General features: G+C 36.9%; 1 protein-coding gene across 2 annotated transcripts in view; it reads right to left on the reverse strand.

Moving 5' to 3' along the window:
* hsd17b4 (hydroxysteroid (17-beta) dehydrogenase 4) overlaps nucleotides 1–14121 on the reverse strand; it is a 130049-nt gene that overhangs the window by 61094 nt on the left and 54834 nt on the right. For both annotated transcript variants that reach the window (XM_012963829.3, NM_001032319.1), the window contains exons 9-11: nucleotides 6632–6723; nucleotides 5128–5152; nucleotides 3635–3763 (exon numbers count right to left, since the gene is read on the reverse strand). In XM_012963829.3, coding sequence (XP_012819283.1) covers nucleotides 3635–3763; nucleotides 5128–5152; nucleotides 6632–6723 — 246 coding nt within the window. The remainder of the gene's footprint in view (nucleotides 1–3634; nucleotides 3764–5127; nucleotides 5153–6631; nucleotides 6724–14121) is intronic.

Genomic DNA, 14121 nt, shown 5'->3' on the forward strand with positions numbered 1-14121 from the left:
AGCTGTTTCAGTTTGGCAGTAAGTAAGTAGACATATTTACCCATTTTGGATTCATCAGAAAGTGTACTTTTCAAAATTATGGTTTTCCGGGGTAAACCTACCTCTGATTTTCAGAGAGGTGCTTTAAAAGTCTGGTAGTGTACTGATGAGAGTCAGTCAGAAATTTTCATAAAACTATACATATTTCCTATTGGCATGGTCCCAAGGTAACCTCTGAATTACAGGAACGCTACCACACATAGGGGCTGATTTACTAAGACACGATTTCGAATCCGAATTGGAAAAATTCTGATTGGAAACGAACATTTTGCGACTTTTTCGTATTTTTTGCGATTTTTTCGGCGTCTTTACGATTTTTGCGTAAAAACGCGAGTTTTTCGGCGTCTTTACGAAAGTTGCGCAAAGTCGCAATTTTTTCGTAGCGTTAACACTTGCGCGCAAAGTCACGCCTTTTTCGTAGCGTTAAAACTTAAAAGGCGCGACGTTTCGCGCAAGTTTTAACGCTACAAAAAAATCGCGACTTTGCGCAACTTTCGTAAAGACGCCGAAAAACTCGCGTTTTTACGCAAAAATCGTAAAGACGCCGAAAAACTCGCGTTTTTACGCAAAAATCTTAAAGACGCCGAAAAAAAATCGCAAAATTACCGATCATTACGAAAAAAACGCAATCGGACGCATTCGGCCCGTTCGTGGGTTAGTAAATGTGCCCCATAGACTCCATTATAAGCAAATACAAAGGATTTCCTTTTCTTCTGTAATAATAAAACAGTACCTTGTACTTGATCCCAACTAAGATATTATTAATCTTATTTGAGGCAAAACAATCCTATTGGGTTTATTTAATGTTTAAATGTTTTATTTGTAGACTTAAGGTATGGAGTTCCAAATCAGGGAAAGATCCCTTATCCAGAAAACTCCAGGTCCTGAGTATTCTGGATAATAGCTCCCATGCCTGTATTATGAAAATATTTTGAGCCCTATATCTTATTACAGAAGTAAAATTTCACAAAAACACAGATTTTAAAAGCTCAGGTTGTCATGAAAATAACCATTTACAAATTCCCTAGGTAAACTAAAAGTCCCCCACAGGAAATTCCCCAAAAGTGAGAGAGCACAAAATGTTCTTAAAATGTCTGGCACTGAGTGCAAATGAAATGGGAAAATCTACTGGCACTTAAAGGGTTAAGACTGCTGTTAAAAAAAACAAACAAGCAATTATTATCTTTTCTAGCATGAAGGATCATAAGCTATTCCCAAAGCTAAGATGGCATCTGGTGTATTTCAGCTATTTTAAAGTTATATAAATAAAGTAAACCAGCACTGATTTATTTTGTTGTATGTATTATACAGAAAATATTTAATACATTTTAAAAAATGCTAGGTTAAGTAACATAGCATATCTAAAACATTACTGACACATTATGATGCCAGCACTAATACTAGGGTATCGGATGGGGGCAACAGGAAAAAGTTGTTGTACCATTTCTATACTTAACCAATGAGGGTGTAGCACATGAAGCTAAATATCTCCACCTATTACAATTAAGATAACTATGTCAGTTCACACATAATTGCAGGGGCAAAATGATTAATATTATGAAAAAAAAGATTCAACAACTTTGTAGCCAACAAGCAAACTTTCCAATAGACTCCAATCATAAGAATTTTTACCTTTAGCAAAAAAGAAAAAAAAAGAAAAATTGCAGACTAGGAAATTGCAATAATTTTTGGCTATAGGCGCAATGTATGCATGGATGTATATTTTTATTTATAAAGCGCTACTTATGTACTGTGTGCAGCACTGTACAGTACAATAGATTAATACAATAGGGGTTATTAAAATAATAATAGATAAATACAAGGTAAAGTAGCAATAAGTTTATTAAAATGGGATGTAATAAATGTTATATAAATGGGAACAACATATTTAAATGGAGAAATAAGCTCAAGCTTTGATAAATATGCCCCACAGTGTCTCAATTTTGTACTTTGCTATGAGGCTTCTGACTGTCAGAATTCACTTAAACGATACATATCAGAATACTGCCATGTTTCTGGCTATCCCTGATGAGAATTGTGTGCAATTTCTATGAAATGTGCCTGATATATTGATGTTATTACATAAATGGTCGCACTAAAAGAATTATTAAAATAGATCTGTTTGGTGTCCCTCTCTATATTGCTAATTGTATATGTCCTTAATGGTGTAAGATTTGTCGCTCATGGTTAAATCAGGTCCTAACGTATACGTGACACATCTCCCTAATGTGACTTGCAATAGCATACCATTAGGACTGCAAGTAAAACATTACTCAAGGCAATCCGTCTGAATAGATGGAAATTACCTCCCTTCACATTTTCCTGCGATTAAGCCAGAAGCCAGCAATATGTTTAACTTGCGGCAACCCTAATGTTATGTTATGGCAAGTCATTTTTAGGAGATTTGTCGCCTGCTGTAGTGCAGATTAAACCGTAGGCAACAAATCCTACCATGTGCTTTTGTACTTAAGGGGTAATTTAAACAAATAAACATTATTGTTACCTGACATGTCATTTAGAGTGTCATGTGACAAACCTAAATAACATTTTCGACATTGTCAAGCATGCTTTCCAATAGGAAGAGAAAAAAATGGTACAACAACAAACAAACCACATACAACCTTTCTCACAGGTCCCTTGGACCGATTCGCCAGCTTATCGGCCCATGTAGGTGAAACAACGACTGGCCTGCCTGACCAATATCTGGCCTGAAATCGGGCAGATATCGATCGGACAAGTTAAAAAAAATTCAGCTGGATCAGGGACCGCATCGGCTCATTGATGCGGTCGCCGAACCGACTGCGCCTATTCCAGTCGTCATAATTCAATCGTTTGGTCCCAGGGTCAAATGACTGAATTATCCTAAATTTTCCCAATATCGCCCACCTGTAGGTGGGGATATCGGGAGAAGATCCACTCGCTTGGCGAACTCGCTAGGCAAGCGGATCTTTACGTGTATGGCCACCTTAAGGTAGATGGAATGAAACTTCCTTCCTGTAACTCCATGTTTTCTGCAACTTAATCAACATTCTAAACAAATGGACATAAAGGCTAAGTTTAACTGAGTAACTGCTAAATACAAACTCTTTGAACCTGCATTAATTAATGATTGTCCCCACCGTGGAAACTTCTATTGGTAGATGCTCAAGTAGCAGCTCCCACAGACAGCTTAAGTCTTACTCAAATGCAAATACCTGTGTTTCTCTTTGAGAGGTTAAATCATATCTACCAACTGACATACAAACACTGGAATTTTCAGCTACCAATACAGAAGGTTAAAAAAAAAGGTTACGTTTATTGAAAAGGATAAATGATTATCTTAAAACCCATAAGAAAAACCTTGCAAAAATCTGTTTGTGAATAATATTTATAAAATAATCACCATTTGGGTGTATTTTTTAGTTATGGCAGTCCACCTTTAATTTAAAGTCTACTTTACTTTATGGCTTAAGAACTTCTCTACTTGAAACACTGAGATAAATGACAAGTGAAAATGTACTGGAAGGCTTTCAGTAAGAGAGAACATACCATATATTTACTAGGATACCGCTAGACACAATAATAAAACTTTTGTGGTCTAATTTACACTGGGTACCTTGGATTGTCTGTGGTTTGTCGGCATTATCAAAATCAGAGATCTTTGCCCACTCATCACGTACGGCTTCTGGTGTCATTGGGCGATTCTTCTGCCTGATAATGGCGCCAAGAGATCGCTCCCAACGCACTAATTAGAAAGTGGGAATAGAAGTTATTGATCAGAAAGTTGAAGGTGACAAGAGTTAGAAGAACTACAAAACAAACTCACATCTCAAGGATACTTTTCCCCAGGATTTTCTAAACTATCTAGAAGTTATTTTACTGCTGTGTTTGCTAACAGCTCTTTAAAGGTCCTTGCCATTCATCCTTCTTAACAAAATACTAAACGGCTTGGCAGCAGGAGATGATACAGAATTTTCATCACACTTATCAGCTCAATAAGTCTTAAGATTTTTGTGGATGAGATGCAATTCTACATCAGTGAAGTTAAATTATCGAACTGTCTTCTCCAAAGGAAATGCACAGTGTAACATAATGGAAAAACATTGAAAGTATAAGTTTAAATATAACCTGACAGAAGAAGGTGAATAAAAAGCAAATACTCTAAAATGAATCTAATGCTCTGTCTAAACCCTGTAAGGTATAGAGTTGTACCCACATTTCTTGTTTTTATGTGCAGTCTCTGGAAATAACCTATTGCATATTATAAAAAAATTATAAAAAATCTTAAAGTTGTTTCTTTTGCCTTGCTGACATTTCTATTTTTTAATATTTGCTAATTAATGTTACTAAAGAGGGAATGAAATGTAAGTTGTTAAGAAAATATTCGCAATGTGGCAAGTTATGCAATATGTAATAATATATCCTTTTCAGAACCTCACACATTCATCACTATTTTTAGACTATTTTTTATTACCAAAGTGCCGGTTGTCCAATTATCTTACTGGAATGTGAGAGGTCTTGTTAAATAAGGGATTTACATATAATTATAAAATAAATATTTTTTTATAATCAAATGGGTCAGTGTACTCTCAGGGAGCTGAAAGTGTCCCTGATGCAGTGATGGGTTTTACAGCAATGCAATTTAGTGAGGCTTTAACAGAAATAATTTTTGGAGATTGATAAAGTCAATAGATGCAGAGAAATCAAATCTATTAAAGGAAAACAATACCCACAAATAATTTAGGTATATTGCAAATAACAGCTCATATGTAAAACCCTGCTTCATCTAAAAAAAAAACCATTTTCATAAAAATATACTTTTTAATAGTATGTGCCATTGGGTAATCCTAAATAGAAAATTGGCATTTTAAGTACTAAGGGCCGCCCCCTAGGATCATAGAATTCTCAGTGCACACAAACAAACCAAGAGCAAACATTCAAGTTAGGTCACATCAGCCAGTGAATGAACAAATTTCTGTCTTTTAATCTTGCACTTCTTGTGCTACTATGTAGCCATTGGGTTATGAGTATGCATCCAGCTTTATAAGAGTTGTAAGATAAAATAACAGCCTTGTGATATACTGTTTGGCCCGTCACTTAGATACTTACATTTTCCAACCCATCCGGCCCCTACCTATTGGAAAACAAATTTTGTAATTAAATAATAAAATATAAAGCAAATAGATAATATTTACACAGTAACACAGTTTAGTAAGAATTCTTTTTCAAACCGCTAACTAACCTAAAAAAAGACTTGTTCAACAATAGTGTAGTTTATATGTCTAACCTTATCTCTGCATACAGTACCCTCCAAAAAAATCATTTTGTTTGTGCATTGGCCTTCAACACTTTTATATCCTACTCACACACAGAGCATTATGATGTGACAAAATTCCCCTGCTGAATACATATCGTTTAAACTACTTAGTGTATTTGTTTTTGTGCCTTTGTTCAGTCTTTTTAATGTATTACTATACAAAGTGGAAATCAGTATTTATTTTAGTGGTATTTTACATCAAGTTTATAGCCAACATTCCCATAAGATGACTGTCCATGGCATATTAGACCCATAATTGTATTTAAAAGAAGGGGGGGTGAAGACACACTTTGGATTTTTCACCCCTGCATATACTTTCATGATAATTGCCCTGACACTGTCAATGCAATTGTGGTTCCAGCTGAGACAGAGTGAATATATAGTATGTTTATGCATAGGAGGTGCAATTTAAACATCTCGCCCCAGCCAAGCTGGAAATTGTGAGGTGCTCGTTTATTTTTGAGTTAAATGATTGCTGTTTTGTGGTTGCCAAGAAAAAACCTGCCAAATTATATATATATATATATATATATATATATATATATATATATATATATATATATATATATAAATACACACACATACACAATCCATAGGTTTTCAGCACACCAACAAACCGAATGACCTGGGTGCTACCAGATTATGCAAGGTTATCCAAAAAATCTGGAAAAAACAGGTGCACTCCATGAACCTTTAAAAATCAAAACCAAGATTCTTTATTTAAATCATTTTAAAAATGTATCAGGCCAACGTTCTGGTCTCCTTCTAAGACCATTGTCAAGGTATATATATATAATTATATATAATTATTCGCAATGTGGTATGTATCCCTGTTTGAATTGTAAACAGTGTATATATGTGATTTGGGGAAAAATAATGCAACATCCTACAACTGGAGAGAAATTTGAGCTGAGGGGATATTTTACATGTTTGTCCCAATATGTAGTGTACGCTATAGTTTTCCCTTGTAAGAAAATATATGTGGGTGAGACAATACAGAAAGTTAAGTCTCGGATTTCACAACACAAATCCACAATTAATGTAGGGAGTACCATACTTCCACTATCAAAACACTTTAAAAACAGGGACATACCCCTAATTGGCTAAGATATACTGTGTTGGAAGCAGTGTCCCCACTGAAAAGGGGAGGGGACTGTGAGCTAAGACTTAAGAAGAGGGAGGTTTGGTGGATAAAAAGACTAAATTCCCTACATCCCAATGGACTGAACAAAGATTACAAGAAAGAGTGAGAGAGAGAGCGATAGATAATATTAAATGCCGTAATGACACACTTACTTCAAACAAACTTCCGGTCTCCTGACAACTTTCATGGCAAAGCCACAAAACAAGAGGAGTCACATATTCTGGTTTCAGAGCATCCAACAGATCTGGAATAACATAACATGATTTACAACCATAGATCTTTTATGGAGACATTCATATTCTACTGTGGTTGGTCTTAATATCTATTGCTTGTTTACTTGGTGTAGACATAGTAGAGCATATACATTATATTTGTCCATGGAGTTATTATAGGTTGTGGAAACCCATATGTCACCCAGTAGGGGTCATAGATTGGTAATTCTGCTGATGTTCTACAACATACACAGCAGTGGAGCTTCAAAGCTGAATTAAGTACTAAAAGGATTCACTGAAGAAGGTCACACATCAACACACACAGAAAGCAAACCATTTAAAGGGACTGTGAAGCCTTGGAAACAAGCAAATATTTTTACAAATGATAACTATACACAACTACTTATTTCTTATTGACTCTTGCTCCTAGTAGCAAGTGTGGAATATGTCCATCATTGTTAGCAGTGACTACTGAACGGAGCTGGAAAAAAACATCCAATCTATTATGTAATCTATAGAGATAAAATCATTAGTATACATTACTTCTTTCTCAGCCTTTACACAAAGCAAGGTTCTAATCTTAATCTACAGTAATCTAGTCTCTGCACAATCTCTACAAAATGTTTATATAAATGAAGGCACTTTGACACAAAGAAATCTATTATAAAAATATGACATTTTGCATTAACATTTTTGAATAGTAAAAATGCAGCTCTCTTCAGCTGACAGTTACATGAAATACACATATAAAAGCACAGAAATAAAAAAGAAATCCCTTTCTGTAGAAAGTGTGGAAGGTTTTGATCCTAGGCCATACAAAATATGCAAAGTAACCGTGGAATTGAATAGTTCTGTTAGAAGAAGAGTGGAATAGGCTAGAACAGTCTAGAAGCTTTTCTGCAGTTCTGATAAGCTATGAGCTGGAAATCTACTTTCACTCATCCTATACTGCTTAAAAGATTTAACTCGCCTCAACTAAAATTATTCTGTTGAGGTGTTTGTTTAAATATTTAGAGTCAAGCTGGTGCCTGCTGTTCTTTGTATCTAGGTCACAAATTCCATATTCAGAGAACACTCAAAACCCCTTTGTCTGCTGGACTGGCTAGATGTCCAATCCTTTTTCTGCCTGCTTATCTGCAAACGTTCTATAGACACTTGCAATCTTTTCCATTATTTTCCATTGCATTTCCTTTGAATCCTGTACCTCTGCTACTTTAAAGTTAATATTGCCTTTGATTTGATTTTTAGACATGAGAAACAGAACTGGACTTTTATGATGCTAGAACTACATTCTTTTGCAGTGTTCTCTCTTTGTGATGAAAGAGTAAATACAATTCAGTATAACTGCCCAGGAAAGTAGATTGTTCTCTACATACGCTTTTTTTTTACATTCAGCGTCTCTAATCAAAATACAGGCATGTAAAACATACCAACATCTTCTCCTTTCAACACACACCAGTATGATCTTGTTTATGTTCACTTTCATTTACTTTTTTTAATTTAACCCTTTCCCTGCCAAGACCGTAGGTACTACGTCGTTTTAAAAAGCAGTTGCCTGTCAACGCCGTAGTAACTACGGTCTTTCTGCCTGATCCCTTCTCTCTGCACCGGCGGCTTCTGCCGCCGGTGCAGAGAGACAGATGTGCCCCCAACCCCTTCGGCAACGACCCGAGGGGGTTGGGGGGGATGGTCCTGCGATGCGATTGTCGCAGGACCATCCTACAAGCAGCAGATGCGATCGCATCGCATCTGCTGCTTGTACAGCTTCCTGCTTCCCCCCCCCAGAGCCGCCTCCCACCTACTTCCTCGGCGACTGCAGGAAGGAGAAGCATGGAACCGATCTGACCTTCAGACAGGTAAGTGTGACTTTATTTTTAGTTATACACACTTTTACACATTTATATACATTTATACACACATACAACACAATTTTTTTTTCCACTTTGCACACTCATATACACTCATATACACTCATATACACTCATATACACACTGTCACACAACTTTTACATGTGCACATGTATACACAAACTCACAAAAACTTTTTTAAAAAATTTTTTTTTTTTTTTTCATTTTACTTCTTTTTTTTTTTTTATTTCCCCCAAAAACTGTTTATTTTGACAGCGTGACTATTGGATCAGATATTCTGACCACTAATTATGCTGTCGTGTGACTTTATTTTGTTGTTTCATTGATTTGCACATTTTTATCCCTATATTAGTGTTCCTGATCTGTTTTAGCGTAGCTTTGCCATGTGTAACTTTGGTGTACAAAAATAACTTTACCTATTTTGAATTCATCAGAATGTGTACTTTCCAAAAATATATGGTTTTCTGGGGGTCCCTGTGTAGTTTGGGGGTCTTACTGCATATAATAGGCCATCAGGGGGCTCTGTGTGCAAAAGCTGTGCTGGCAGGCGAGAAATCCTTATGCGCTATTTTCATTTTGGGGTCAGTACATACCGCAGACTTTGGTATATCTATGCATATTGGGCATCAAACTGTTCAGTAGGCCTCTGGTGTTCCTATTTGGGGTGAGTTGCCTTTGTACGCAACAAATTGTGTGAGATAAATGCGGCAAACTGCAACATTTTTATGCGATTTTCTCAAATGTCATAAAAACTACTAACTTTAGGAAAGCTTTGCAGATTGGTACTTTGCTGTAGAAAGGACTCTTTACCCTTGTTGGATTTGTCAGAATGTGTACTTTCCAAAAATATATGGTTTTCTGGGGGTCCCTGTGTAGTTTGGCGGTCTTACTGCATATAATAGGCTGTCAGGGGGCTCTGTGTGCAAAAGGTGAGCTGGCAGGTGAGAAATCCTTATGCGCTATTTTCATTTTGGGGTCAGTACATACCGCAGACTTTGGTATATCTATGCATATTGGGCATCAACCTGTTCAGTAGGACTCTGGTGCTCCTATTTGGGGTGTGTTGCCTTTGTACGCAAGGAATTGTGTGAGATAAATGCGGCAAACTGCAACATTTTTATGCGATTTTCTCAAATGTCATAAAAACCACTAACTTTAGGAAAGCTTTGCAGATTGGTACTTTGGTGTAGAAAGGACTCTTTACCCTTGTTGGATTTGTCAGAATGTGTACTTTCCAAAAATATAGGGATTTTAGGGGTCACCCTACATATCTGCAGCTTCTACCCCTCATAAAACTGCCATGTGTTTATGAATTAGGTAAAGATAAGCCATGAAATTAGTGTGCACAAGGTATATTTGGGGGTCTCTAAGTGCCATGTGCTTTGATAAACCTATGTACAGTGGGCATCAAACTGTTCAGTAGACCTCTGGGGTTCATATTTAGTTTTATCTTGGTACCTAATGACCTGTAGAAAATAAGATGCTGTATAGTGGAAGTTTTGAGGTGATTTTTGGAAATGCCATAAAAATCATCAAACTTAGGAAAGCTTTATGGCTTGGTACTTTGGAGTAGAAAGACATGGGTACCCATTTTAGATTCGGGGGGATGTGTACTTTCCAGAAATATATGACTTTCTGGGGTGAATGTACTTTTTACTAGCATTACCCACATATAATGATGTAAATGTATTGATTTTGCAGAAGCTGAAATGACAGAAATGATAGTTCATATGGGGGTATGTTCTCATTGGGGCCCCTACATGCCACATACTTAGGTAAACCTATACATATTGGGCATCAAACTGTTCAGTGGGCCCCTGGCGTTCATATTCAGGGTGTTTTATCTTGGTACCTAATGCTATGTGGGAGATAAGATTCTGGAAACTGGAAGCTTTGAGTGGATTTTTGGAAATGTTATCAAAATTGCAAACTTTAGGAAAGCTTTGCGGCTTGGTACTTTGCAGTAGAAAGACATGGGTACCCATTTTAGATTCGGGGGAATGTGTACTTTCCAAAAATATATGGCTTTCTGGGGTGAATGTACTTTTTACTAGTTTTATCCCACATGTAATGATGTAAATGTTGATTTTGCCGAAGCTGAAATGACAGAAATGACAGTACATATGGGTATATGTTCACATTCGGGCCCCTACATGCCACATACTTAGGTAAACCTATACATATTGGGCATCAAACTGTTCAGTAGACCTCTGGGGTTCATATTTAGGGTGTTTTGTCTTGGTACCTAATGACCTGTAGAAAATAAGATGCTGCATAGTGGAAGTTTTGAGGTGATTTTTGGAAATGCCATAAAAATCGTCAAACTTAGGAAAGCTTTATGGCTTGGTACTGTGGAGTAGAAAGACATGGGTACCCATTTTAGATTCGGGGGAATGTGTACTTTCCAAAAATATATGACTTTCTGGGGTGAATGTACTTTTTACTAGCTTTATCCAGCATGTAATGATGTAAATGTTGATTTTGCAGAAGCTGAAATGACAGAAATGACAGTATATATGGGTATATGTTCACATTCGGGCCCCTACATGCCACATACTTAGGTAAACCTATACATAGTGGGCATCAAACTGTTCAGTAGACCTCTGGGGTTCATATTTAGGGTGTTTTGTCTTGGTACCTAATGACCTGTAGAAAATAAGATGCTGCGTAGTGGAAGTTTTGAGGTGATTTTTGGAAATGCCATAAAAATCGTCAAACTTAGGAAAGCTTTATGGCTTGGTACTGTGGAGTAGAAAGACATGGGTACCCATTTTAGATTCGGGGGAATGTGTACTTTCCAAAAATATATGACTTTCTGGGGTGAATGTACTTTTTACTAGCTTTATCCCACATGTAATGATGTAAATGTTGATTTTGCAGAAGCTGAAATGACAGAAATGACAGTACATATGGGTATATGTTCACATTCGGGCCCCTACATGCCACATACTTAGGTAAACCTATACATATTGGGCATCAAACTGTTCAGTAGACCTCTGGGGTTCATATTTAGGGTGTTTTGTCTTGGTACCTAATGACCTGTAGAAAATAAGATGCTGCATAGTGGAAGTTTTGAGGTGATTTTTGGAAATGCCATAAAAATCGTCAAACTTAGGAAAGCTTTATGGCTTGGTACTGTGGAGTAGAAAGACATGGGTACCCATTTTAGATTCGGGGGAATGTGTACTTTCCAAAAATATATGACTTTCTGGGGTGAATGTACTTTTTACTAGCTTTATCCCACATGTAATGATGCAAATGTTGATTTTGCAGAAGCTGAAATGACAGAAATGACAGTATATATGGGTATATGTTCACATTCGGGCCCCTACATGCCACATACTTAGGTAAACCTATACATAGTGGGCATCAAACTGTTCAGTAGACCTCTGGGGTTCATATTTAGGGTGTTTTGTCTTGGTACCTAATGACCTGTAGAAAATAAGATGCTGCGTAGTGGAAGTTTTGAGGTGATTTTTAGAAATGTCATAAAAATCATCAAACTTAGGAAAGCTTTATGGCTTGGTACTGTGGAGTAGAAAGACATGGGTACCCATTTTAGATTCGGGGGGATGTGTACTTTCCAAAAATATATGCCTTTCTGGGGTGAATGTACTTTTTACTAGCTTTATCCCACATGTAATGATGTAAATGTTGATTTTGCAGAAGCTGAAATGACAGAAATGACAGTACATATGGGTATATGTTCACATTGGGGCCCCTACATGCCACATACTTAGGTAAACCTATACATATTGGGCATCAAACTGTTCAGTAGACCTCTGGGGTTCATATTTAGGGTGTTTTGTCTTGGTACCTAATGACCTGTAGAAAATAAGATGCTGCATAGGGGAAGTTTTGAGGTGATTTTTGGAAATGCCATAAAAATCGTCAAACTTAGGAAAGCTTTGCCGCTTGGTACTGTGGAGTAAAAAGACATGGGTACCCATTTTAGATTCAGGGGAATGTGTACTTTCCAAAAATATATGACTTTCTGGGGTGAATGTACTTTTTACTAGCTTTATCCCACATGTAATGATGTAAATGTTGATTTTGCAGAAGCTGAAATGACAGAAATGACAGTACATATGGGTATATGTTCACATTCGGGCCCCTACATGCCACATACTTAGGTAAACCTATACATATTGGGCATCAAACTGTTCAGTAGACCTCTGGGGTTCATATTTAGGGTGTTTTGTCTTGGTACCTAATGACCTGTAGAAAATAAGATGCTGCATAGTGGAAGTTTTGAGGTGATTTTTGGAAATGCCATAAAAATCGTCAAACTTAGGAAAGCTTTATGGCTTGGTACTGTGGAGTAGAAAGACATGGGTACCCATTTTAGATTCGGGGGAATGTGTACTTTCCAAAAATATATGACTTTCTGGGGTGAATGTACTTTTTACTAGCTTTATCCCACATGTAATGATGTAAATGTTGATTTTGCAGAAGCTGAAATGACAGAAATGACAGTACATATGGGTATATGTTCACATTGGGGCCCCTACATGCCACATACTTAGGTAAACCTATACATATTGGGCATCAAACTGTTCAGTAGACCTCTGGGGTTCATATTTAGGGTGTTTTGTCTTGGTACCTAATGACCTGTAGAAAATAATATGCTGCATAGGGGAAGTTTTGAGGTGATTTTTGGAAATGCCATAAAAATCGTCAAACTTAGGAAAGCTTTGCCGCTTGGTACTGTGGAGTAAAAAGACATGGGTACCCATTTTAGATTCAGGGGAATGTGTACTTTCCAAAAATATATGACTTTCTGGGGTGAATGTACTTTTTACTAGCTTTATCCCACATGTAATGATGTAAATGTTGATTTTGCAGAAGCTGAAATGACAGAAATGACAGTACATATGGGTATATGTTCACATTCGGGCCCCTTCATGCCACATACTTAGGTAAACCTATACATATTGGGCATCAAACTGTTCAGTAGACCTCTGGGGTTCATATTTAGGGTGTTTTGTCTTGGTACCTAATGACCTGTAGAAAATAAGATGCTGCATAGTGGAAGTTTTGAGGTGATTTTTGGAAATGCCATAAAAATCGTCAAACTTAGGAAAGCTTTATGGCTTGGTACTGTGGAGTAGAAAGACATGGGTACCCATTTTAGATTCGGGGGAATGTGTACTTTCCAAAAATATATGACTTTCTGGGGTGAATATACTTTTTACTAGCATTATCCTACATATAATGATGTAAATGTATTTATTTTGCAGAAGCTGAAATGATAGATCATATGGGGGTATGTTCTCATTGGGGCCCCTACACGCCACATACTTAGGTAAACCTATACATATTGGGCATCAAACTGTTAAGTGGGCCCCTGGCGTTCATATTTAGGGTGTTTTATCTTGGTACCTAATGCTATGTGGGAGATAATATGCTGGAAACTGGAAGCTTTGAGTGGATTTTTGGAAATGTTATCAAAATTGCCAACTTTAGGAAAGCTTTGCGGCTTGGTACTGTGGAGTAGAAAGACATGGGTACCCATTTTAGATTCGGGGGAATGTGTACTTTCCAAAAATATATGGCTTTCT

This window comes from Xenopus tropicalis, chromosome 1, assembly GCF_000004195.4.
Source record: "Xenopus tropicalis strain Nigerian chromosome 1, UCB_Xtro_10.0, whole genome shotgun sequence".
NCBI classification, from domain to species: Eukaryota; Metazoa; Chordata; class Amphibia; order Anura; family Pipidae; genus Xenopus; species Xenopus tropicalis.